This window comes from Coregonus lavaretus (assembly GCF_964263955.1).
Source record: "Coregonus lavaretus genome assembly, chromosome: 9".
Lineage (NCBI taxonomy): Eukaryota > Metazoa > Chordata > Actinopteri > Salmoniformes > Salmonidae > Coregonus > Coregonus lavaretus.
Genome location: NC_139996.1, coordinates 46,791,354 through 46,819,335, shown reverse-complemented (window position 1 = coordinate 46,819,335; position 27,982 = coordinate 46,791,354). Strand labels below are relative to the sequence as shown.

The window sequence follows — 27,982 nt, the reverse complement described above, 5'->3', positions numbered from 1 at the left end:
CCCTTTTTGCCCGGTTGCTCAGTTTGGTTGGACGGCCAGCTCTACGCAGAGTCTGGGTAGTTCCATATTTTTTTCAATTTCCCAGTGATGGAGACCACTGTGTTCCTGGAAACTTTCAACACTCTAGAAATTGTTTTATAGCCTTCCCCAGATGTAGGCCTCATCACAATTCTATCTAGGAGATTTACGGACAGTTCCTTAGACTTTATGGTATAGTTTTTGCTCTGACGTGCACTGTCAACTGTGGGATTTTATATACTGTACACAGGTGTGTTTCTTTCTAAATCATGTCCAAACAATTGAATTGACCACAGGTGGACTCCAATCAAGTTGTAGAAACATCTCAAGGATGAACAATGGAAATTGGATGCACCTGATCTCAATTTGGAGTGTCATAGCAAAGGGGTGTGAATACTTATATGAATAAGATCTTTCTTTTTTAAATTTTCAATACATTTGCAAACATTTCTAAACACATGTTTTCACTTTGTCATTATGGGCTATTGTGTGTAGATGGGTGAGAAAAAAAATATTTAATACATTTTGAATTCAGGCCGTAACACAACAAAATGTGGAGTCAAGGGGTATGAATACTTTGAATACTTTCTGAAGGCACTGTATCTTGGTCCTAGTATGCCACAATGTCCCAATGTGGATCAAATAAAGTACTGAAATGTGTGTGTGTTTTTGTATGGTTGGTATTGTGGATTGTATTGTGTTTTTTGTTGTTAGATTGGTGACCAGATCGTGGAGGTGAATGGGGTGGAATTCACCAATCTGGACCACAAAGAGGTAGGACACATGAAATGCAATATATTTGCTTTGTAATGTTTAGTTTTTATTGCTCAGTTAAGTTTTGTCTTTATTGGTGTCTGCAGGCTGTCAGAGTTCTGAAGAGTAGCAGGAGTCTAACCATCACAGTTCTCACCGGCGCTGTAAGTACACCATCAACCCTTATTAAAGTACACCGTCAGGCCCCCCCCCCCCCCTCCACCTCGCGTGCAAAACATTTTAGTGCCCCCCCGCTTGACGGCGGAGAGACAAAATGTAAGTACATTTCCTGTAATTCTACACATTTTGCCATGGGGCATAGAGAAAATGTTGCAATTTTATAACTAATTTCATGCAACTCTACTCATTTTGCCATAGGGCAGAGAGAAAAATGTGTAGTTTTGAAGCTAATTTCCTACAATTCTACACATTTTGCCATGATTTATGCCATGTTAATATGATATGAGTGAGAGTGACTAATAAAATCGTGCCCTGCATGCCCAGTCTGTAATTCGACCATGATTACTACAAGTTTAGATAGCTGGCTAGACTAACATACCAATCTAAAAATGTTTTACTAGGGCTAATTGAGTGACTGTCAGTGACTGACATAGCAAGAGAACCTGCTGATGCACAACCAGATTTCGAAATTGCACCTTGTGTATTCTACTATTCTAACTCTCAACAGTAAGTTGAGACCCTAACTCAGTTTATTTGGGGTCAGGGGCCCCCTAGTGGCCGCGGGACCCTAAGCGGTCGCTAATGTCACTTTTGCCTAGGGCCGCCCTGTGAATAGTGCTTCCTTAACATTTCCCCAACTTATCTGCAGCGACATACCTCTAGCGTCTTACTTGATTTATTACTTTTACATGCTGACTAGACCGGGCACGTGCATGCGTGTGCCATCGCGCACATGTTGATTTTGTCCATCCACAACAGACGCGATCAGGACACGCAGGTTGAAATATCAAAACGAACTCTGAACCAACTATATTAATTTGGGGACAGGTCGAAACACATGAAACATTCATGGCCATTTAGCTAGCTAGCTTGCTGTTGCTAGCTACAGTGAGGGGAAAAAGTATTTGATCCCCTGCTGATTTTGTACGTTTGCCCACTGACAAAGAAATTATCAGTCTATAATTTTAATGGTAGGTTTATTTGAACAGTGAGAGACAGAATAACAACAAAAAAATCCAGAAAAACGCATGTCAAAAATGTTATGAATTGATTTGCATTTTAATGAGGGAAATAAGTACAGTGAGGGGAAAAAAGTATTTAATCCCCTGCTGATTTTGTATGTTTGCCCACTGACAAAGACATGATCAGTCTATAATTTTAATGGTAGGTTTATTTGAACAGTGAGAGACAGAATAACAACAAAAAAATCCAGAAAAACGCATGTCAAAAATGTTATAAATTGATTTGCATTTTAATGAGGGAAATAAGTATTTGACCCCTCTGCAAAACATTACTTAGTACTTGGTGGCAAAACCCTTCTTGGCAATCACAGAGGTCAGACGTTTCTTGTAGTTGGCCACCAGGTTTGCACACATCTCAGGAGGGATTTTGTCCCACTCCTCTTTGCAGATCTTCTCCAAGTCATTAAGGTTTCAAGGCTGACGTTTGGCAACTCGAACCTTCAGCTCCCTCCACAGATTTTCTATGGGATTAAGGTCTGGAGACTGGCTAGGCCACTCCAGGACCTTAATGTGCTTCTTCTTGAGCCACTCCTTTGTTGCCTTGGCCGTGTGTTTTGGGTCATTGTCATGCTGGAATACCCATCCACGACCCATTTTCAATGCCCTGGCTGAGGGAAGGAGGTTCTCACCCAAGATTTGACGGTACATGGCCCCGTCCATTGTCCCTTTGATGCGGTGAAGTTGTCCTGTCCCCTTAGCAGAAAAACACCCCCAAAGCATAATGTTTCCACCTCCATGTTTGACGGTGTGGATGGTGTTCTTGGGGTCATAGGCAGCATTCCTCCTCCTCCAAACACGGCGAGTTGAGTTGATGCCAAAGAGCTCCATTTTGGTCTCATCTGACCACAACACTTTCACCCAGTTCTCCTCTGAATCATTCAGATGTTCATTAGCAAACTTCAGACGGGCATGTATATGTGCTTTCTTGAGCAGGGGGACCTTGCGGGCGCTGCAGGATTTCAGTCCTTCACGGCGTAGTGTGTTACCAATTGTTTTCTTGGTGACTATGGTCCCAGCTGCCTTGAGATCATTGACAAGATCCTCCCGTGTAGTTCTGGGCTGATTCCTCACCGTTCTCATGATCATTGCAACTCCACGAGGTGAGATCTTGCATGGCGCCCCAGGCCGAGGGAGATTGACAGTTATTTTGTGTTTCTTCCATTTGCGAATAATCGCACCAACTGTTGTCACCTTCTCACCAAGCTGCTTGGCGATGGTCTTGTAGCCCATTCCAGCCTTGTGTAGGTCTACAATCTTGTCCCTGACATCCTTGGATAGCTCTTTGGTCTTGGCCATGGTGGAGAGTTTGGAATCTGATTGATTGATTGCTTCTGTGGACAGGTGTCTTTTATACAGGTAACAAACTGAGATTAGGAGCACTCCCTTTAAGAGTGTGCTCCTAATCTCAGCTCGTTACCTGTATAAAAGACACCTGGGAGCCAGAAAACTTTCTGATTGAGAGGGGGTCAAATACTTATTTCCCTCATTAAAATGCAAATCAATTTATAACATTTTTGACATGCGTTTTTCTGGATTTTGTTGTTGTTATTCTGTCTCTCACTGTTCAAATAAACCTACCATTAAAATGATGGACTGATAATTTCTTTGTCAGTGGGCAAACGTACAAAATCAGTAGGGGATCAAATACTTTTTTCCCTCACTGTATGTTGTCCTGGGATATAAACGTTGGGTTATTATTTTACCTGAAATGCACAAGGTCCTTTTTTCTGGATCTTTGTAGAATTTTGACCCATTTTGAGTCACACAAAATCGTGTGTTCTCTACTCCGACAATTATTCCACAGATAAAAGGGGAAACTAGAAACTAACTAGGTTATCTCTCCTCCTTCAGTCTTCTTCTTCTTCTTCTTCTGTGGACTTTATATGGCGGTTGGCAACCAACTGTAAGGTGCATTGCCTCCACCAACTGGACTGGAGTGTGTACCTCAGTTCATCTTTCAGTCACCCACATGGCCCCTAAAAACCAATGAGGAGATGGGAGACTTGCAGCGCGTCAAGCGTAAAAAATAGAACCAAGTTCTATTTTAGCGCCTGGCTATGCAGATGCTCGTTGGCTCCCGCGAGCAGTTTGGATTAAATGATTGAATAACATTTATGTGTAGATTTATTTTGAGGCGGCAGGTAGCTTAGTGGTTAACAGCGTTGTGCCAGTAACCGAAAGGTTGCTGGTTCTAATCCCCGAGCTGACTAGGTGGAAAATCTGTCGATGTGCCCTTGAGCAAGGCACTTAACCCTAATTGCTTATGTAAGTCGCTCTGGATAAGAGCGTCTGCTAAATGACTAAAATGTAAATGTTGCAACGCGAGCGGTGTGTTCAGTATGTTATTTCCTAATGGTGTCTCGGATACCCCTAGCAATTTTGGAAAATGTGAATAACTGAAATAAAAATCTATCTTCTATCCAAGTTGACCCTAGAGCCGAGTAAGCTTTATACCCGCACCACAGTTTACACAGTTAATGCAGAAGACAACAATATCTGCATCAGTGGAGTCTGCTGCCGGGGAGGACGGCTCATTATAATGGCTGGAACGGAGCAAATGGAATGGCATCAGACTCATGGAAACCATGTGTTTGATGTATTTGATAACATTCCACTGATTCCGCTCCAGCCATTACCACGAGCCCCTCCGCCCAATTAAAGGTGCCACCAACCTCCTGTGATCTGCATTACATCCACCACTGAGTAGGATAATGTGGACGTCTATCTTTAGAACATGTTACATTTACCCAGACAAAGGCATCTGTCTGCCTCTGGAGGAGGACATGAATCATTAAGAAAGTCATTTACCAGGTGGTTGTCATCAGGCCTCAGTAACAGGGCTGTGTTCTTGTCACACGTTATCTCCTCTCCTAGCAGAGGAAATACAATTAAATGGAGAACTGTTCCTGTGTATGTTCTGTTGATTTGTGTGCAAACAAGTGCAGAGTGCGTTCTTATTGATTGTCCATCTACTTGAGCGAGTTAACACCAGTGACATACAGTTAACTGCCAAAATAAATGAAACGCTTGAGTAAATGAGGGATACAAAGTCTATTGAAATCAGGTGCTTCCACAAAGGTGTGGTTGGTGAGTTAATTAACCCTTTACACTCATGGGAATTGGCCTATATGGATGGGGCTAAATTGAAATGTTTCTTACAGAAGAAATATGAAAATACATAACCATGCTAGCAATTGAACGGGAACAGTTTGGGGATTATGGGAACATTATTAGACCAAAGGTGAGGACACAACAGTTCACCTGACACAAGACTGAATCCAAACATTACACATGATTTTATGTGCATTTTACATTTCCTGTACCTTTTGCCGCTTTCGTTGAGAACGAAATCTGAAAATACTCTGCATACATTCAGTAACATGATAGGAATATTCCTGGAAAATGTGGGGTAGGTGCAACATAAGACAACAAAATGACAAGGGTTTGAGTGAGAGGACTAACTGGTGTGCACATTTCCTAAGTAATGTCAATGCACTTTTATAAATCAAAGAAAAGTCTTCAACTATAAGGTGCTTTTTTGAGCTCTCCTAGCTGTGCCGTTGAGGAACTAGAGTGAGCACACTTGTAGTTGTTTTGTTTGGAACACAACCCTGCATCCCTGCCCTCACACAATTACTGTTGTTTACGCAATCCAAAAACAGTCCATTATAAATCGCAATCTGGGTCAGGTGGGCATCATTTGGAAGCTTGTTCTGTTGCCAACATGACGAGTTAAGGTATAAAATATGATCTTACAGGGCTTTCACAGGGCAATGCAGAGAAACAAATTGTAATTTTGTTTGCGCATAGAAAGGAGTCATGCCTGCATTCAGCTGCGTGTTCCGCAGCTCATGTTCTTCACAATAGACAAACCATAGGCTCGTTCTGTTCAGAACAACCCAGGGTATGACGCCTGATCATCTTGTAACTGTACATCAAACATAGTGATCATAAACGTTGACACTAAATTACATGAGTTTTATTATAAGGAAATGTGAAGTGCACATTTGGACTCACTGGTGTTTGGCTTGCTTGTATGACATCAAAGCGGTATTTATTATAATCCTCAATGTCTCATCTTTCAAAATACATAGAGTCCTCTTAATGTACAGCATTTCCCTCCCTCAGACAACAAAACATTTGCAAAAGTTGCCCAATTAGCGGGAGGGATGGGGGCAACTTCTTGTCGTCCGAGTTGCCATAGTTCAGAACGGCTGTCAGTCAAAACCCATACAGCGCTGTGAAGCACAGAGCCAGAGCTCTGACGTCATCTATAGCATGTTACTGTACAGACACTGTGTTCCAATTTAGGCGTTTATCAGTGCCCAAATCTGCCATTTTCAACCCGTATACAGGTACGGGTGTAAAGGGTTAAGCAATTAACATCCCATCATGCTTAGGGTCATGTATAAAAATGCCCAGTTGCCCATTATTTTGGCTACCATGGCTAGAATAAGAGATCTGTGACTTTGAATGAAAGAGGGGTCTCAAATGAGTATAGGGGGTTTAAAGGGTGTGTGCGTGTCACCAGATGTGTGTGTGTGTGTGTGTGCGTGTGTGTGTGTGTGTGTCACACCACACTTATGGGAGATTTTGGAGCGGCACCTGAGACAGCGTTTTCCACCACCATCAACAAAACACCAAATTATGGACTTTCTCATGGAAGAATGATGTCTCATCCCTCCAATAGAGTTCCTGACACTTGTAGAATCTATTCTATGCTAAGACTCATTAAAGCTGTTCTGGCGGCTCGTGGTGGCCCAACGCCCTTAATGTTGGTGTTTCCTTTATTTTGGCAGTTACCTGTAGATATCAAATGCATAGATACTGTATCAAGTGTTTGGGTGTCCAACCCCAGAGGCATACAGTATACAGTGTTTTCGGAAAGTATTCAGACCCCTTGACTTTTTCCACATTTTGTTACGCTACAGCCTTATTCTAAAATTGTTTAAATAAAATAAATTCCTCAGCAATCTACACACAATACCCCATAATGACAAAGTGAAAACAGGTTTTTAGATTTTTTCACAAATCTATGAAAAATTTAAAACAGAAATATCTTATTTACATAAGTATTCAGACCCTTTGCTATGCGACTCGAAATTTAGCTCAAGTGCATCCTGTTTCCATTGATCATCCTTGAGATGTTTCTATAACTTGATTGGGACCTTATATAGACAGGCACACACCTGTCTATATAAGGTCCCACAGTTGACAGTGCATGTCAGAGCAAAAACCAAGCCATGAGGTCGAAGGAATTGTCTGTAGAGCTCCGAGACAGGATTGTGACGAGGCACAGATCTAGGGAAGGGTACCACATTTTTTTTGCAGCATTGAAGGTCCCCAAGAACACAGTGGCCTCCATCATTCTTAAATGAAAGAAGTTTGGAACCACCAAGACTCTTCCTAGACCTGGCCATCTGGCGAAACTGAGCAAGACGGCCAGGTCTAGAAACCTGATGGTCACTCTGACAGAGCTCTAGAGTTCCTTTGTGGAGATGGGAGAACCTTCCAGAAGGACAAACATCTCTGCAGCACTCCACCAATCAGGCCTTTATGGTAGAGTGGCCAGACGGAAGCCACTCCTCAGTAAAAGGCACATGACAGCCCGCTTGGAGTTTGTCAAAAGGCACCTAAAGACTCTCAGATCATGAGAAACAAGATTCTCTGCTTTGATGAAACCAAGATTGAACTCTTTGGCCTGAATGCCAAGCGTCACGTCTGGAGGAAACCTGGCACCATCCCTACGGTGAAGCATGGTGGTGGCAGCATCATGCTGTGGGGATGTCTTTCAGTGGCAGGGACTGGGAGACTAGTCAGGATCGAGGCAAAGATTAACAGAGCAAAGTACAGAGAGATCCCAGATGAAAACCTTCTCCTGAGTGCTCAGGACCTCAGACTGGGGCGAAGGTTCACCTTCCAACAGGACAACGACCCTAAGCACACAGCCAAGACAACACAGGAGTGGCTTCGGGACAAGTCTCAGAATGTCCTTGAATGGCCCAGCCAGCGCCCGGACTTGAACCCGATCGAACATCTCTGGAGAGACCTTGAAAATAGCTGTGCAGCAACTCTCCCCATCCAACCTGACAGCGCTTGAGAGCATCTGCAGAGAAGAATGGGAGAAACTCCCCAAATACAGGTGTGCCAAGCTTGTAGCGTCATACCCAAGAAGACTCGATGCTGTACTCGCTGCCATAGGTGTTTCAACAAAGTACTGAGTAAAGGGTCTGAATACTTATGTAAATGTAATATTTCAGTGTTTTATTTGTAAAAAATTAGCAAAAATTTAGATAAACCTGTTTTTGCTTTGTCATTATGGTGTGTAGATTGATGAGGGGAAAAAACAGTTTAATCAATTTTAGAATTAGGCTGTAACGTAACAAAATGTGGAAAAAGTCAAGGGGTCTGAATACTTTCCGAAGGCACTGTATATACAAAGTTTGGTCATCGATGTGAGGTTTGTAATTCTAAGGCTCACCAAAAGTTTCAAAACGGAGAGATTTGAACACTCTGACGCCCCCCTTCCTGATTGTCTGTCTGTCTCTCTGTCCCCCCACAGGGCAGTGAGTTGTTTATGACAGACGAGGAGCGTCTGGCGGTGGAGGCTCGCAGGGAGCTGGACAGACGAGAGTTGATGCACCAGAAGAGGGTTGCCCTGGAGACTAACAAGGTGGTCAAGGAGCAGCAGGAGAAGGAGAGGCAGTGAGTGGATATCAGATTGATTCGTTTTATTTGAGATTTAAAACCTAATTTAAACCACATAATTGGATATAAGGCATTTAAAATCATCAAGGGCAACTCAAAGAAGTGGTCGAACATATTTATATTGTGGCTGGGGCTTTATCAGAATAGATAAGGCCCTTTGGAGGGAAAACTATTCTACTGAAGACTTTTCCAGGAATAGGCAGTCCAAACAATGATGGGAAGATTGGACAGAACAAGCCACAAAAAACAGCAATTGATGACTACACATTATCATTTTATTCAGAGAGCTGAAGCTTTGACAATTGTGAATTTATAAACGAATCATTATGTATTTTTGGTCAAAGTTATTGTCTGTGCAAATGCTTTATGAACAGATGTCTCTCTTGATACACACAGACAGAAAGAGAGCACAGACAATAAGTGAGGACTGAAACATATGTTGGTTTTCACTTGTCAACCCACGTTCAGTTTGCCAAAATAATCAGGTGCTGACATCCGTAGAGCACAGAGCCTTCATCTCTTGGCTCTGTACACTAGAAAATAACAGGCTTTTCACTAGCAGTGATAGCAATCAGACTCACAGGAGACAAGCAAAACAAAAGATTACAGGTTTTTTTCTGATTGACAAATGATATATACACTGAGTATGCCAAACATTAGGAACACCTTAAAAATCCTTCTTTAACCTGACTCCTCCCCTTCATGTATACTGATTGAAGTGGATTTAACAAGTGACATTAATAAGGGATCATAGCTTTCACCTGGATTCACTTGGTCAGTTTATGTCATGGAAAGAGCAGGTGTTCTTAATGTTTTGTATACTCGGTGTACAAACTCCAGTGATTACTTGTTATCAACATAGCTTTGTGAATCTATTATACTGATGCTATCTCCAGAAGAATAGGCTGAATATGTTGTTATTTCCCATAAAATTGGATGTTAGTCATACATACCATATATATAAATGTTTATTTGTGTTGTGAACAGGAGAAAGATGGAGATTTCTCAGAAGACTGCTGAGGAAGAGGAACGCTATCGGAAGGAGATGGAGAAGTGGGTTTTCACCCAGCTTTGCATATGTATTGCTCTTTCTGTAATATATGTATTTTGTATGTTACATACACAATGTTACACATATGGCTAATTATATTCATAGTGAAACAGACAGATCAGTCAGGGACTGGGAGTATTGCATGAAGGGAATCCAGGATCTATCAAAACTTCAAAGACCATCTAGTTTAGCTTCAGTGTTCTTGTGTGTTAACAACTAAACTCAGCAAAAAAAGAAACGTCCTCACTGTCAACTGCGTTTATTTTCAGCAAACTTAACATGTGTAAATATTTGTATGAACATAACAAGATTCAACAATTGAGACATAAACTGAACAACTTCCACAGACATGTGACTAACAGAAATTGAATAATGTGTCCCTGAACAAAGGGGGGGGGGGGGGGTCAAAAGTAACAGTCAGTATCTGGTGTGGCCACCAGCTGCATTAAGTACTGCAGTGCATCTCCTCCTCATGGACTGCATCAGATTTGCCAGTTCTTGCTGTGAGATGTTACCCCACTCTTCCACCAAGGCACCTGCAAGTTCCCGGACATTTCTGGGGGGAATGGCCCTAGCCCTCAACCTCCGATCCAACAGGTCCCAGACGTGCTCAATGGGATTGAGATCAGGGCTCTTCGCTGGCCATGGCAGAACACTGACATTCCTGTCTTGCAGGAAATCACGCACAGAACGAGCAGTATGGCTGGTGACATTGTCATGCTGGAGGGTCATGTCAGGATGAGCCTGCAGGAAGGGTACCACATGAGGGAGGAGGATGTCTTCCCTGTAACGCACAGCGTTGAGATTGCCTGCAATGACAACAATCTCAGTCCGATGATAATGTGACACACCGCCCCAGACAATGACGGACCCTCCACCTCCAAATCGATCCCGCTCCAGAGTACAGGCCTCGGTGTAACGCTCATTCCTTCGACAATAAATGCGAATCCGACCATCACCCCTGGTGAGACAAAACCGTGACTCGTCAGTGAAGAGCACTTTTTGCCAGTCCTGTCTGGTCCAGCGATGGTGGGTTTGAGCCCATAGGCGATGTTGTTGCCGGTGATGTCTGGTGAGGACCTGCCTTCCAACAGGCCTACAAGCCCTCAGTCCAGCCACTCTCAGCCTATTGCGGACTGGTGTAACTCGGGCAGTTGTTGTTGCCATCCTGTACCTGTCCCGCAGGTGTGATGTTCGGATGTACCGATCCTGTGCAGCTGTTGTTACACGTGGTCTGCCACTGCGAGGACGATCAGCTGTTCGTCCTGTCTCCCTGTAGCGCTGTCTTAGGCGTCTCACAGTACGGACATTGCAATTTATTGCCCTGGCCACATCTGCAGTCCTCATGCCTCCTTGCAGCATGCCTAAGGCACGTTCACGCAGATAAGCAGGGACCCTGGGCATCTTTCTTTTGGTGTTTTTCAGAGTCAGTAGAAAGGCCTCTTTAGTGTCCTATGTTTTCATAACTGTGACCTTAATTGCCTACCATCTGTAAGCTGTTAGTGTCTTAATGACCGTTCCACATGTGCATGTTCATTAATTGTTTATGGTTCATTGAACAAGCATGGGAAACACTGTTTAAACCCTTTACAATGAAGATCTGTGAAGTTATTTGGATATCTACGAGTTATCTTTGAAAGATAGGGTCCTGAAAAAGGGACGTTTCTTTTTTTGCTGAGTTTATATCAGAGAATGTTTAGTAAGTTTGGATGACCCAGTGACCTCCTGACCTGTGTGTGTCTATGTGTGCCTCCTTGTGTGTGTGCCTGTGTGTGTGTGTGTGTGTGTGTGTGTGTGTAGGATCGAGGCTGCGGAGAGGAAGCACCACAGGGAGTGGGAGGAGGACTGGGCGCCTAGAGATCAACCCAAAACCAAGAGCCCAAAGAGTCCCTCCCCGGCCCCGCCCGAAATCAACACCCCACCCCCCAAGTCCAAGAGCTCTGGTAAGGAGTGGTACCTCTGAAAGTGTTCTATGAATCGATAGAGCAGGGGTACTCAACTCCTACCCTACGAGGTCCGGAGCCTGCTGGTTTTCTGTTCTACCTGATAATGAATTGCACACAACTGGTGTCACAGGTCTAAATCAGTCCCTGACTAGATGGGAACAATGAAAAAATGCAGTAGAACTGGCTTCGAGGTCCAGAGTTGAGTTTGAGGGCTATATAAGAATGAATAGATCCAAGCAAGGCCCTGTAGATCAGCAGGGACTGTAAGGGCCTAGACTTACAGTTGCGTTTCATCTCTTTGCATGCTGTCTGTCTCCTCTCTTCCTCCACTGTGTGCCGTGCTTCTCTGACTTCCTTCACTGCCAGACATTGGAGCAAGCTCTTTTCAGGCTGACGATGATGATGATGAAGAGCAGGAGGAGGAGGAAGAGGGGAGTGACGTGAGTGACGAGTCTCACAGTGTACCCACAGATCGCAGAGTCAGAGACGCACCACAATACCACTCACAACATGCTCGATTTCCTTTGACAATCAAAACCTATTGACATGCTCCGACACCTTAGTAGTGCTAGCCTGGATGCTAGACTGTTTCTGCTTTAGCTAGCTTGTCTTGTATTTCTGAAACTGCCTAGCATTCATCTTAACACGGAGCCATCTTTCTCAACACAACCCCTTGAGCTGTCTTTCTCCATTAATTTCTGTTGTGTGCACTGGATTTAGTTGATGAACTGTAGATGCTTTTTCTCAATAGTTGCTGAAGTTCTGCTCTGAGTCCTGCTTAGCCTGAGTGCCAGACTGTTTCTGCTCTCTTGCCAACTCCTCATGGAATTGTCGTGCAATACATGTTTGGCTTGACAATGGCAATGGAGTAGGCAAAAGCACAAACAAATCTGGGAACAGGCTAATTCCTCCTGCCTTGCTAGGGTTTGCATCTGTCTCTGCATCAGAGTGACTCTGGTTGATGTTGTTTTTTCTCTGTAGCTTTTGGATGGTTTTATCGCTATGAAGGGAAGCTGCCCACACTCCGCAAGGTATTCTGTACGGTCGCAGTTTGGTGTGCTGTGAGTGTGTTCTGTCAAAGCTAACGGACATATTTAACTTGGAGCAAAATAACATAACTTCATTACTGGTTCTGTCACCACAATGCTGTGGCAGTTCTATATTGTAGTGGCTCTTTGTGTCAATTTGAAGTTGGAAAACCTATAGTGTCTAGTATTGGTCCTGGTACCGTTTGTGGTTTGGGGTGGAATGGGTTCTGGTTTCTCCCTGGTTTCTATAACGATAAATATGAATGATGTCTCAGAAAGGGGAGAAGAAGAAGAAAAAGAAGAAAGTGTCCAACACGGACACCCTGCAGGAACAGAGGAAAAACAAGAAAGAGATGGAGTTTGAGCTCAAGCTGGCTGCAGAGAAAGAGGAGATGTATGAACGAGAGAAGCAGCTGAAGATCAGTAGACTGGTACAGGAGGTATGAGTAATGATCAGTAGACTGGTACAGGAGGTATGAGTAATGATCAGTAGACTGGTGCAGGAGGTAGGTGTAATGATCAGTAGACTGGTACAGGAGGTATGAGTAATGATCAGTAGACTGGTGCAGGAGGTATGAGTAATGATCAGTAGACTGGTGCAGGAGGTATGAGTAATGATCAGTAGACTGGTGCAGGAGGTAGGTGTAATGATCAGTAGACTGGTACAGGAGGTATGAGTAATGATCAGTAGACTGGTGCAGGAGGTAGGTGTAATGATCAGTAGACTGGTACAGGAGGTATGAGTAATGATCAGTAGACTGGTGCAGGAGGTAGGTGTAATGATCAGTAGACTGGTACAGGAGGTATGAGTAATGATCAGTAGACTGGTGCAGGAGGTATGAGTAATGATCAGTAGACTGGTGCAGGAGGTAGGTGTAATGATCAGTAGACTGGTGCAGGAGGTAGGTGTAATGATCAGTAGACTGGTACAGGAGGTATGAGTAATGATCAGTAGACTGGTGCAGGAGGTATGAGTAATGATCAGTAGACTGGTGCAGGAGGTATGAGTAATGATCAGTAGACTGGTGCAGGAGGTATGAGTAATGATCAGTAGACTGGTGCAGGAGGTATGAGTAATGATCAGTAGACTGGTGCAGGAGGTAGGAGTTCTGTGGAACGTGGTTCTGTATGAGTGAGGAAATAACATGAAAGTCACTATTTTCTCATTTTATCTTCTGAGTTGACTTCCCATCAGCACCTCGCCAATAGGGTGTGTGTTCTTTATTCATTTCTACTTTACTGTGTGACTGAGCCCTAATCCAGCCTTGAGTTATACAGTATGTTGTTCTATATGGGTGACCAGTGACCCGGTCTTGAGTATTGCGTTGCGTTGCGCTGTGCCGTGCCCTAGGTGTCAGAGACAGAGCGGGAGGATCTGGAGGAGTCAGAGAAGGTGCAGCACTGGGTGGAACGTCTCTGTCAGACACGCCTGGAACAGATTTCCTGTGTGGAGAACGAGTCCCCGGAGGTACATCTAGAACCCCTCCTCCTAGAACCCTTTCTTATCTGTGTATCAGCTAGGACCACTGGTGGTCCTATCGCATATTATCTTTTTATGTGTAGTAACTTTTCTTCAATCATTTCATGTTTTTTCCCTTCCGTTGCTAATTGATAGATTTGTCGTAGGCTACAATGCTCTGTGACTGTGTGTACAGTGATAGCTCTGTGGTTGTGAGTGTCTGAGAGGCTGGGCTTGTCCTTCAGATGTCCCCTCCTCGGTCTCCTGCCTCTGGGCCCATGGTGAGGCGTTTCCCCGGGGGTCTCCAGCTGGCTACCACTGACCTGGATGATTTGAACTTGGATGAGGTGGACCAGAGCCTGAGGGGGCCGCTGAAGAGACTGGCCCCCACTCAGCCTTCTTCCTCCCAGCCCCCACCCCCCCTACCTCTCCCGCCACCCTCCCCCAGACTCAACCCCACCATCCCCAACTTCTCTCCTGCCTCACCACGACCATCGCCCCAACGCCTCCCCCCTTCTCCCCCCCCCACCCGCAAGCCCCCTCCCTCTGCTTCTACCACGGCCTCCAGAGGACGCCAGCCCCCTCCTCCACCCCCACCTCCCCCTCCACCCCCACTTCCTTCTTCTAAGTACCCTCCTACCTCCATCTCCTCTCACTACCCTCCTGCCCCAACCTCCCACTTTCCTCCCTCCTCCTCCTCCTCCCACTATCCCCCTCCCACCCAGTCCTACAGGCCACCGTCCTCTCCCCGGCCCAACCCTCAGCCTCCCCCTCCTCCTCCTCCTCCCCCACCCCCTCCGCCCCCACCCTCCCAGCAACCTGAGGAGCGGCTGGGGGGAGGGTCCCATGGAGGGTACCACCATCACCACCCCTCCAGTCCCCCAGAGACAAGGAGCGAGTGGGAAGGGGGCGGGTACATGCCAAGGGGTGGTTACTACTCGTCCAACACCAGTGAAGTGTCCTACCCCTCCAGCCCTAAGGTAGCCTCCCTGGTGTGACTATGGCTTGGTCTGAAAACAACCCCTAGCCCATTGCCCTTGCCTTCCCCCGAAAACTTTTAAGCAGAGCTGATAGGAGTGGACAGGTGTGAGCAACTATTGTGATGGCTCCCACTAAACCATCCAATTGGTTTAGGGAAGACATACTGTTACATTCCTGCAAACATCTTGTTCCTTCAGATCTCAGAACATCAAGGGGGCAGGGGAATGTTTAAGGACAGTACTCTGCATGATCTGTGCTGGGAAGATGCATGGTTATTTCATTCATGAAAAGGAGAGGAAACAAATCACTGAGTCACAATGACTGAATGTTGTGAAGAACAATGTCAATTTCCTCTCCGATTAAATTAAATGCAATCATGGATGCAGTTATTGGTTTTTATTCAGTCTGTTTGCGGTGGCTTTGTGATTTGGCTTTGTGAATTGTTATTGTATTTGACAGCACTGGGTGTAGAATTGCATGGCATGATGTGGTGTGAAATGCAGTGAGTGGTGGGTGTTTTATTGGACTGTGGCAGATCAGGGGGTTGGGTCAAGACGTTTACACAGATCAGACATGGACAGAGTATGATTAGCTCGGTTTCAAGGGTGTTTATTAATAAAGTAATCAAAAGAAAAGGATAAGTCACCCCCATGAGACTCTCTCCAGGATACCGTCTCCAACTACACGGAAGTTACCTTTCTTCCCCCAGTCCTCTCTCGTGTGCTGCCCTCCTGGCAGCTTTATGGGCCTTCCACAGCTGGTGAGCAATCCGTCCTTAATTACTCACCAGCTCCCAATCAGCCCCAATTAGTCCTGTCCGGGGAGCCCGTCGAGACCTGGCACGTCCAGCAGATGGAGCCACCACCTCGTGATGATATACTCTATCTGTTACCAGGCCTCGACGAGTCTCCCCCGGTGGCTGATCTGCTGTACGCCCCTTCTCGATAGGGCATCCGCGTTTCCATGCTTCACCCCTGACCTGTGCACAACAGAAAAAGAGAAGCGTTGAAGGGACAAGAACCACCTGGTGACCCGATCGTTTGTGTCTTTTCCCTTGGGGAGCATGGTCCGTGACCAGGGTGAAGTGGGTACCTAACAGGTAATACTTGAGAGTGTTTAGCGCCCACTTCACCGCCAGACACTCTTTCTCCACAATTTAGTATTTTTTCTCTCTCGGTATCAGCTTTCGGCTGATGTACATGATGGGGTGCTCCTCCCCATCTGTATCTGGGACAGAACGGCCCCTAGTCCCGTATCACATGCATCCGTCTGGACCACTATCGGCACCTGGAAATCAGGCGTTACGAGAATCAGATGGGAGCACAGCGCTTCCTTCAGACGGCTGAACGCCACTTCTGTCTCGTCCGTCCATTTCACTGTTTTCGGGAGGCGGGCCCTGGTTAGATCGGTGAGGGCGGAAGCTATAGCCGCAAAGTTGGGGATAAACCGGCTATAGTATCCTGCCAGTCCCAGGAAGGACTTGACCTGTGTCTTTGTGCGTGGAACGGGCCAGTCACGTACCGCATGAACCTTCCTCTCCTGGGGCTTGACGTTCCCCCGTCCAATCAAATACCCCAGGTATTCCACCTCCTCGAACACTAGCTTGCATTTCTTGGGGGTTGCGGTCAATTTGGCTTGTCTGAGCGCGTCCAGCACCGCCTGGAGGCGCGTCAGGTGCTCCTCCCAACCTTGGCTGTGGATGATGATATCATCCATATAGGCCGCTGCGTACTGCTGGTGGGGTCGAAGCACTCTGTTCATCAGTCGCTGGAATGTGGGCGGGGCTACGTGGAGACCGAACGAGAGCACCCGGTACTGGTACAGACCGTCTGGTGTCGAACGCCGTCTTCTCCCGGGAGGAGGCTGCCAATGGTACCTGCCAATATCCTTTGGTCAGGTCAAGGGTGCTGATGTACTGGGCCTTTCCCAATCGGTCGATTAGCTCGTCCACCCTCGGTATGGGGTAGGCGACGAACACGCTTATGTCGTTCACCCCCCGGAAATCATTACAACAGCGGAGGCTACCGTCCGGTTTGGGCACCAACACGATGGGGCTGCACCATGCACTGTGGGACTCTTCAACGACCCCCATCCTCAGCATAGCCTCCACTTCTTGTTTCACGGCCTTCCATCGGGCCTCCGGAATTCGATACGGCCTCTTTCTTACCGTTTCCCCGGGCCAGGTACGGATGTGGTGTTCAATGAGGGTTGTGCGGCCCGGCTTCTCGGAGAACACCGCCGTGTTCCGATCGACCAGCTCCCGGAGCTCTAGCTTCTGGGCCGGGTCGAGGTCCTCACTGCTCGGGACCACCACTGGTACCGTTGGCATCCGGGGTCCCGACCATAACACGGCCAAGGCTGTCCTCTCGTGCCACTTCTTCAACAGGTTCACGTGGTAAATCTGTTGAGGTTTCCGTCTCCCCGGTTGCCGTACGCGGTAGTTGACAGGTCCCAGTTTCTCGACCACCTCGTATGGTCCGTGCCATGTTGGTCCAACACCCTGTCTCACACCTGGAATTCTCGGGGCTGGGTTCCCCGATTGTAGACCTGGGCTTGGGCGCTTTGGGCCTTCTTCATATGTTCCCTCACGACTGGCCATATGGCTGTCATTCGCTCATGCATCGTCTCCACGTGCTCTACCACGCTGCGTAAGGGGGTCGGTTGGGCTTCCCAAACCTCTTTGGCGAGGTCCAGGAGGCCACGTGGCCTCCTCCCGTAGAGGAGTTCAAACTGGGAAAACCCAGTGGAGGATTGGGGTACTTCTCGGATTGAGAACATTAGGTGGGGAAGTAGCTGGTCCCAGTTCTTCCCGTCCCGCTCGATGACCTTCCGCAGCATCTGTTTGAGCTTTTTGTTAAAGCGCTCGACGAGCCCATCCTTCTGCGGGTGAAAACCGGAGGTCCGGATCTGCTTGATCTGCATGAGGGCACACAACTCTTTCATGAGGCGGGAAATAAACTCTGCACCTTGGTCAGTCAGGATCTCGTTCGGGATGCCCATCCGGCTAAAGAGGTGGAACAGCTCCTGGGCGATTCCCTTGGATACCGCCGCCCGTAGGGGAATGGCCTCGGTATACCGGGTGGCATAGTCTACTATTACCAAGATGTACCTGTGTCCTCATGCAGTCTTTACCAGGGGTCCCACTATGTCCATGGCGATGCGTTCAAAGGGCACCCTGATGATCGGCAGGGGGACCAGAGGGTTTCGGAAGTGTGCTTTCGGGGCAGTGAGTTGACACTAGCGACAGTAGTCTTCCACGGCCGTCCTCATCCCGGGCCAGTGGAACCGGGCGGTGACCTGTTCCCGGGCCTTCTCCATTCCCAGTTGCGCCCCCAACAGGTGGGTGTGGGCCAGCTGCAGAACGGTTCCTATGTACCGTCGGAGCAGCAACAATACCTCTCGAAGTTCCCCCTGGTGGCGCGACACCTGACACAAAAGGTTATTCTTAATTTGGAAATGGGGGTATCGCCAGTCACTCATCCCCGGAAGTAGCTGTCCATCCACCGCTATCACTTGGGCTGTGGCAGCTTTCAAATTCGGATCCTCCCACTGGGCCGTCCCGAATTGTCCCCTCAGTTGGCCCCCAACGGGGGTCTCGACTGGCCCCCTCGAAATCGAGAAGGGGGAGGCTGGGCTCCTCCTCCAGTGGGTCCGGCTCCCCCTCCGACTCCGGACCCGTAGAGTCAGGTGGGTTAACCGGTGGCGTCCTGGCCGCACAGACGAGAGGTCATCCCCACTCTCTTCTTCGGCCAGCTCGTATCTTTTTTTTCAACTCGTGCCCCCATAGGGCCACGAACAGCGGACAATCCCGTCCCACTAGGATAGGTACCGGCAGCTCTGGTACTGCACCCACCATCATCTGGCAGCTCCCTTGTGGTGTCACGATGTTGGTCCATACGGCGGGATACCGCTTTGTGTCACCGTGAACACAGGAAATTGACATCTCCCTACCCCGTTCGGTCGCCTGGTTCAGCAGGTTCGTGGTTACGAGCGTAACCATGCTTCCGGAGTCTAATAGCGTTTCTGCGCGTGTCCGTCAACCTTCAACGGACCATGGGTGCAGTTGATTCATAGTGCGCCCAACAGGAGGTAACATAGTTCACGGCGCGACCCCCTGGCCTCCGGTGCTAGCTGATGGCATCGACTCCTCTCGAGCAGGGCAATTCCAGGCAATGTGCCCCCGGGAAGCCACACTTCCAACACCTCCATTGGTCTCCATCTACCTGGGGTCGTCGATGACGGGTCGGCCCTTCCCCAGCCGTCTCTCCACGGGTTTGCGGTCCCTTGGCCCTGCCGACTGTCGGTTTGGGGTACCCCGCGGTGGGGTTGTCCTTTCGTCCCCTCGCACAGGTCGCCGATTCGTCCCGGCTCCCACTCAGTAGGGCCTGAGTGTTCTGCATCTCCACTGCTTCCAGGAGGCCCTCCAAGGTCTGGGGCGCGCATAGGCTCGCTGCCCTCTTCATGTCGTGGGATAGCGCCAGTACGAAGCGATCCAGTACCACTTTGTCGAGGAGGGAGAGGGTGGATACGTCGGTTAGGAGCCATGCCCTGGTGACGCGCAGAAGGTCGCTCATCTGGGCTCGGGGGGATGCGTCGGTTATGAACCTCCAGTCGTGGAACCGTTGAGCCCGATGGGCCAGGCTGTACCCGTAGCGGCTGAGTATCTCCCGTTTGAGTCCATCGTAGTTAGCCGCCTGTTCGTCGTTCAGGTCCCAATATGCCTTTTGGGCATTCCCAGAGAGGAACGGGGCCAGCAGACTTGCCCACTTCGGCCTTGGCCATCGTTCCCGTAACGCTGTCCATTCAAACGTACAGAGGTATGTTTCAATGTCATCGTCTTCCATTAGCTTGAATAAAAACTGATTGGGATGGGATTCAGGAGACGCTCCTCCTTGCAGCTTCCTGACTTCCTCCACGAGGCAGACGTTTTGTAGTCGCTGTTCCTCCAGCGTTCGTTCCTGAACCGCCTGTTGTGCTTGTTGGGCCCGGACGAACTGAGCTATCAACTCGTCCATGCTGATGCTGTGTAAACGTCAACCCTGATCTGACCACGTTATCAAATGCTCACATTCTCCACCACTTGTGGCATATCAGAGGGTTGGGTCAAGACATTTACACAGATCAGACATGGACAGAGTATGATTAGCTCGGTTTCAAGGGTGTTTATTAATAAAGTAATCAAAAGAAAAGGATAAGTCTCCCCCATGAGACTCTCTCCAGGATACCGGCTCCAACTACACTGAAGTTACCTTCCTTCCCCCAGTCCTCTCTCGTGTGCTGCCCTCCTGGCAGCTTTATGGGCCTTCCACAGCTGGTGAGCAATCCGTCCTAAATTACTCACCAGCTCCCAATCAGCCCCAATTAGTCCTGTCCGGGGAGCCCGTCGAGACCTGGCACGTCCAGCAGATGGAGCCACCGCCTCGTGATGTATACTCCATCTGTTACCAGGCCTCGACGAGTCTCCCCCGGTGGCTGACCTGCTGTACGCCGCAGTACAAAGACATTACATAAGATTGTCTATACACGAGAGAGGTTGAGAGTGATGACTGAATAGCTCCTCTTCAAGTGCATGATATCTCCTTTCCTACATGTGTGTTCCATTTCAAACCACCACTTTGTGTGTGTGTGTGTGTGCGTGCGTGTGTGTGACATTAATATTCCAGTAGCGTTCTGTAATGGTCATTCAGGGATAAATACATGATACTACTGTGTTTTCCTGGTTCAGGTGATGAGAAACACTTCCCATATCAGTGGTGTATCCAATTTAAGCAATTCCCTGGTAAGTCTGCTCCCTCCCATAAATTGATATTTGAGAGTGTTCAGTAAGCCTGCCTAGATTGCTCCTGTAGTGGAGGAAGTACTTGTGTGATGTGAACAAATGTTTAGACAAGCTGGAGATCTGTTGACTTTTAAACCATGCTACATTCTTCATAGTTCTAGAACATTCCCAGGGCTCTGATCTTACGGGTTTAAACATAGAGATATACAGTTGAAGTCGGTCATTAAAACTAGTCATTAAAACTAGTTTTTCAACCACTCCACAAATTTCTTTTGAACAAACTATAGTTTTGGCAAGTCGGTCAGGACATCTACTTTGTGAATGACAAAAGTAATTTTTCCAACAATTGTTTACAGACAGATTATTTCCAAACGCCTGAAGGTATCACGTTCATCTGTACAAACAATAGTACGCAAGTATAAACACCATGGGACCACTCAGCCATCATACCGCTCAGGAAGGAGACGCGTTCTGTCTCCTAGAGATGAACGTACTTTGGTGCGAAAAGTGCAAATCAATCCCAGAACAACAGCAAAGGACCTTGTGAAGATGCTGGAGGAAACAGGTACAAAAGTATGTATATCCACAGTAAAACGAGTCCTATATCGACATAACCTGAAAGGCTTCTCAGCAAGGAAGAAGCCACTTTTTGGAGAAATGTCCTCTGGTCTGATGAAACAAAAAAATAACTGTTTGGCCATAATGACCATCGTTATGTTTGGAGGAAAAAGGGAGTGGCTTGCAAGCCGAAGAACACCATCCCAACCGTGACGCACGGGGGTGGCAGCATCATGCTGTGGGGGTGCTTTGCTGCAGGAGGGACTGGTGCACTTCACAAAATAGATGGCATCATGAGGAAGGAAAATTATGTGGATATATTGAAGGAACATCTCAAGACATCAGTCAGGAAGTTAAAGCTTGGTCACAAATGGGTCTTCCAAATGGACAATGACCCCAAGCATACTTCCAAAGTTGTGGTAAAATGGCTTAAGGACAACTAAGTCAAGGTATTAGAGTGGCCATCACAAAGCCCTGACCTCAATCCTATAGAAAATGTGTGGACAGAACTGAAACAGCGTGTGCAAGCATGGAGGCCTACAAACCTGACTCAGTTACACCAGCTCTGTCAGGAGGAATGGGCCAAAATTCACCCAACTTATTGTGGGAAGCTTGTGAAAGGCTACCCGAAACGTTTGACCCAAGTTAAACAATTTAAAGGCAATGCTAACAAATACTAATTGAGTGTATGTAAACTTCTGACCCACTGGGAATGTGATGATAGAAATAAAAGCTGAAATAAATAATTCTCTCCACTATTATTTCACATTCTTAAAATAAAGTGGTGACTCTACCTGACCTAAGACAGGGGATTCTTACTAGGATTAAATGCCAGGAATTGTGAAAAACTGAGTTTAAATGTATTTGGCTAAGGTATATGTAAACTTACGACTTCAACTGTATATTGGGTTAAATCACAGGGTTAAAGCTCTGATGTCACTGGTTTGATCATGAGCTGTTTGTTCTGGGATTCAGCTGTAGAATGCCTACGTGTGCTTTTCAATTATGTCCATGGTGCTCTGCTCACTGAAACCCACTCAAACCCCATTGTTTGCTGGCCTATCTGCTGTTGCTTGGATGTTCCCAATAGCAAATAGCTCCTAGTCCGCCCAACCAGAGGCGTCAGATGGCCCCTGTCATGTCTAAACCTGTCATGCTGTCCCAGAATCAGTCACATCGACCAACCCTACACTCTGAGGGCCTGGTAAGAAACATTGTCCTCCTACTCCTACTCTCTCCCTAAACACCCTCTTTGCATGCTTGCTCTGTTATCCTGTCACTGTCCCTAGCCGGGGTGCTAGTTTGTTCTCACTGTCCCTAGCCGGGGTGCTACTTTGTCAAGCTGTTTCTCTGGGTTCTCTGCTGCACCAGACAAGGGTGGTTAGTGTACCGATGCTAACTTCAATTTTTGCAACTTTCATTACTCTGCTCCCACTGGTCATTTACCATATGTCATCATCATCCAGAAAAACCAAGGGAGGATCAGGTCTGGCTTTTATATATCGTCCAATTATTTTGTGAAGGATGAATACACAAACTGAGAGAGTATTATAGTCTTTGCAGTTTAGCTGCAGAACTTCTCAGTAACCGAATGAAACGATACAGCATCAGAACATGACTTGCATTCCAGTAGTGAGAGGAGTGTCTTGTTTCTTTGCCTATCATAAATTCGGAATACATTGGTGTTCCGATAGGTTGTCTTAGTCTTAGCGATCCTATTCATCTGAAGGGGACAGATCTATGGGGGGAAAGCCCTAAAGTTCACAGACAAAGGTTACAAAGACGGCACCTAATTATTTTTAATTGTTTAAAAAATATATCTACAGTACCAGTAAAAGTTTAGACACACCTACTCATTTTTACTATTTTCTACATTGTAGAATAATAGTGAAGACATCACAACTATGAAATAACACATATGGAATCATGTAGTAACCAAAGAAGTGTTAAACAAATCAAAATATATTTTATATTTGTAGTGGGTGATTTGGACGGAGTCAGGCGCAGGAGGTGTAAATCACAGAATAATGGTTTATTCGGCCAATACAGCGGTTCGCAGATATGCGTAAAACAACTACAGTGCGACATAACGGCGCACTGGGGAAAACAAGACACACGGGTGAATATCCCGACGATAAAGTACATAATGGTCTACCGAGTTATCGACACCTCCACATGGAAACAATCACACACAAAGACATGGGGGGCAGAGGGAATACTTATACAGGGACTGATGAGGGGATATGAACCAGGTGTGTGTAAAAAACAAGACAAAACAAATGGAATGATGAGAAGAGGAGCGGCAGTGGCTAGAAGGCCGGTGACGACGAACACCAAAGCCTGCCCGAACAAGGAGAGGAGGCAGCTTCGGAGGAAGTCGTGACAATATTTGAGATTCTTCAAATAGCCACCCTTTGCCTTGATGACAGCTTTGCATACTCTTGGCATTCTTTCAACCAGCTTCATGAGGTAGTCACCTGGAAAGCATTTCAATTAACAGGTGTGCCTTCTTAAAAGTTAATTTGTGGAATTTCTTTCCTTCTTAATGCGTTTGAGCCAATCAGTTGTGTTGTGACAAGCTAGAGGTGGTATACAGAAGATAGCCCTATTTGGTAAAAGACCAAGTCCATATTATGGCAAGAACAGCTCAAATAAGCAAAGAGAAATGACAGTCCATCATTACTTTAAGACATGAAGGTAAGTCAATCCGGAAAATGTCAAGAACTTTTAACGTTTCTTCAAGTGCAGTCGCAAAAACCATCAAGTGCTATGATGAAACTGGCTCTCATGAGGACCGCCACAGGAAAGGAAGACCCAGAGTTACCTCTGCTGCAGAGGATAAGTTCATTAGAGTTCCCAGCCTCAGAAATTGCAGCCCAAATAAATGCTTTGCAAGTAACAGACACATCTCAACATCAACTGTTCAGAGGAGACTGCGTGAATCAGGCCTTCATGGTCGAATTTCTGCAAAGAAACCACTACTAAAGGACACCAATAAGAAGAAGACTTGCTTGGGCCAAGAAACACGAGCAATGGACATTAGACCGGTGGAAATCTGTCCTTTGGTCTGATGAGTCCAAATTTTTTGGTTCAAACCGCTGTGTCATTGTGAGATGCAGAGTAGGTGAACGGATGATCTCCGCATGTGTGGTTCCCACCGTAAAGCATGGAGGAGGAGGTGTGATGGTGTGGGGGTGCTTTGCTGGTGACACTGTCTGTGATTTATTTCGAATTCAAGGCACACTTAACCAGCATGGCTACCACCGCATTCTGCAGCGATACGCCATCCCATCTGGTTTGCGCGTAGTGGGACTATCATTTGTTTTTCAACAGGACAATGACCCAAAACACACTTCCAGGCTGTGTAAGGGCTGAGATGGTTTGGGATGAGTTGGACCACAGATATGTGCTCACTATATGTGGGAACTCCTTCAAGACTGTTGGAAAAGCATTCCTCATGTAGCTGGTTAAGAGAATGCCAAGAGTGTGCAAAGCTGTCATCAAGGCAAAGGGTGGCTACTTTGAAGAATATAAAATATAAAATATATTTTGATTTGTTTAACACTTTTTTGGATACTACATGATTCCATATTTGTTATTTCATAGTTTTGATGTCTTCACTATTATTCTACAATGTAGAAAATAGTAAAAATAACTAAAAACCCTTGAATGAGTAGGTGTGTCCAAACTTTTGACTGGTACTTTATATCTTTGTATGTTTATTGGATAGAGAGAGATATAGGTGAACGGTAGGAGAGAGATTGCTGAAAGAGCAGTGGGATGGATTCGAAGCAGCAATGACTTAGATCACTAGACCCCCCAAGCCATTATCCATAATGACTTATGAGTCAGAGAGTCACAGAAACAGAGTAGAAACTCTGCAGTAGTTTGATGGATGCTGAGACGCCCTCATGCCCTACTGTCTGTCTGTAAGACTGACGCTCTATCTGACGCGATTAAACCACACAGGAAGCCCATCTCAGCCCATCTCTCCCTCCTGTCATAAGTGCCTGTTAATTAAATGGATGGCCACCACCCATGGATATAGCCTACAGTACAGTTTAGGTGCAGTCATTTTCAGGCTCTGACGTATGGTGACAGCTGTGTTAGCACTCAAAGATGTCACATAAAGTTTACTTCCATTTTTAAATTGTTCTATTCTTTTCACTGCATCAGACATTTCGGCTTTTCAGCCTTCTTTAGTCTGTAGGTCATCTTTTTCATTCAAAACAGCATTTATAGGGGACACAGGTGAGCAATTTAAACTCTGTCCATATCAAGAACACCGTCCATATCATATTTTGCATATAATTTATGAGTTAGGCTCACATATTTATGAACAGCCTGATGTCCTTTGTGGTAAGCAATCTCATAAATGTATATAATGTATCCAAATGAGCGGACGGTTCACGCCTGATACCCCCAATTGCCCTTTGTGCCCGCTCCCATACTCTATAATTCTGTATTTCTTTGTGATTGTAACTTGTATACGGGTAGACCAGAGAACCTGATTGGCAGATGAGTGGCAACTCTGATTAGAAGCACCTGTTGCTCATCGGTTGCTCACCTGTGTTCCCTATAAATGCTGTTTTGAATGAAAAAGATTTGTACTGACATACTGAAGAAGGCTACAAAGTGGAAACGTCTGTGTACGCTATCCCTGATGCAAAGAAAATAATAAAAACAAATAGAAAAAAAAATGTAACCCCTTTTTCTCCCCAATTTCGATCTTGTCTCATCGCTGCAACTCCCCAACGGGCTCAGGAGGGGAAAATCGAGTCATGTGTCCTCTGAAACATGACCCGCCAAACCGCGCCCGCTTAACCCGGAAGCCAGCCGCACCAATGTGTCGGAGGAACACCGTTCAACTGACGACCGAGGTCAGCCTGCAGGCGCCCAGCACAAGGAGTCGCTAGAGCGCGATGAGCCAAGTAAAGCCCCCCCGGCCAAACCCTCCCTTAACCCGGACGACACTGGGCCAATTGTGCGCCGCCCAACGGGACTTCAGATCACGGCCGGTTGTGACAGCCTGGGATCGAACCCAGGTCTACCCGGGTCTGTCGTGACGCCTCTAGCACTGCGATGCAGTGCCTTAGACCACTGCTCCACTCAGGAGGCCCATGCAACATATTTTTTGAGTGCGGGCCCATCACATCTTTTTGCTTATCTGAGTTTACGGGTTTTACGCACCAACCAAACTTTTAATTGGCTACTGTGTTAGTCAGTGCCTTTGGAAAGTATTCAGACCCCTATACTTTTTCCAAATGTTGTTACGTTACAGCCTTATTCTAAAATGGATTAAATAAAAACATTTCCTCAGCAATCTACACACAATACCCCATAATGACAAAGCAAAAACAGGTTTTTAGATTTTTTTTGCAAATGTATTAAAAAGAAAAAACTTATTTACGTAAGTATTCAGACCCTTTGCTATGAGACTCGAAATTGAGCTCAAGTGCATCCTGTTTCCATTGATCATCCTTGAGATGTTTCTACAACCTGATTGGAGTCCACTTGTGGTCAATTCAATTGATTGGACATGATTTGGAAAGGCAAACACCTGTCTATATAAGGTCTCACAGTTGACAGTGCATGTCAGAGCAAAAACCAAGCCATGAGGTGGAAGGAATTGTCCGTAGAGCTCCGAGACAGGATTGTGTCGAGGCACAGATCTGGGGAAGGGTACCAAAAAATTTCTGCAGCATTGAAGGTCGCCAAGAACACAGTTGCCTCCATCATTCTTAAATGCATGAAGTTTGGAACCACCTAGACTCTTCCTAGACCTGGCCGCCCGGCCAAACAGAGCAATTTGGGGCGAAGGGCCTTGGTCAGGGAGGTGACCAAGAATCCAATGGTCACTCTGACAGAGCTCTATAGTTCCTATGTGGAGATGGGATAATCTTCCAGAAGGACAACCACCTCTGCAGCACTCCACCAATCAGGCCTTTATGGTAGAGTGGCCAGACAGAAGCCACTCCTCAGTAAAAGGCACATGACAGCCCGCTTGGAGTTTGCCAAAAGGCACCTAAAGACTCTCAGACCATGAGAAACAAGATTCTCTGCTCTGATGAAACCAAGATTGAACTCTTTGGCCTGAATGCCAACCGTCATGTCTAGAGGAAACCTGGCACCATCCCTATGGTGAGTCATGGTGGTGGCAGTATCATGCTGTGGGGATGATTTTCACTGGCATGGACTGGGAAACTAGTCAGGATCGAGGCAAAGATGAACGGAGCAAAGTACAGAGAGATCCTTGATGAAAACCTGCTCCTTAGCTCTCAGGACCTCAGACTGGGGCGAAGGTTTACCTTCCAACAGGATAACGACCCAAAGCACACAGCCAAGACAACGTAGGAATGACTTCGGGACAAGTCTCTGAATGTCCTTGAGTGGCCCAGCCAGAGCCCGGACTTGAACACGATCGAACATCTCTGGAGAGACCTGAAAATAACTGTGCAGCAATGCTCCTCATTCAATCTGACAGAGCTTGAGAGGATCT

The 27,982-nt window shown here is 46.6% G+C and overlaps 1 protein-coding gene across 1 annotated transcript in view; it reads left to right on the top strand.

Annotated features, from left to right (window-relative positions):
* The window catches only part of LOC311134765 (harmonin-like), a gene marked incomplete at both ends in the record, with an annotated part of 51,900 nt that overhangs the window by 8,764 nt on the left and 15,154 nt on the right, over nucleotides 1-27,982 (top strand). Inside the window, 6 exons of the mRNA XM_084168543.1 lie at nucleotides 733-792; nucleotides 879-935; nucleotides 8,536-8,678; nucleotides 9,669-9,734; nucleotides 11,533-11,675; nucleotides 12,045-12,118. Of these exons, the coding sequence (XP_084024669.1) occupies nucleotides 733-792; nucleotides 879-935; nucleotides 8,536-8,678; nucleotides 9,669-9,734; nucleotides 11,533-11,675; nucleotides 12,045-12,118 (543 nt within the window). The remainder of the gene's footprint in view (nucleotides 1-732; nucleotides 793-878; nucleotides 936-8,535; nucleotides 8,679-9,668; nucleotides 9,735-11,532; nucleotides 11,676-12,044; nucleotides 12,119-27,982) is intronic.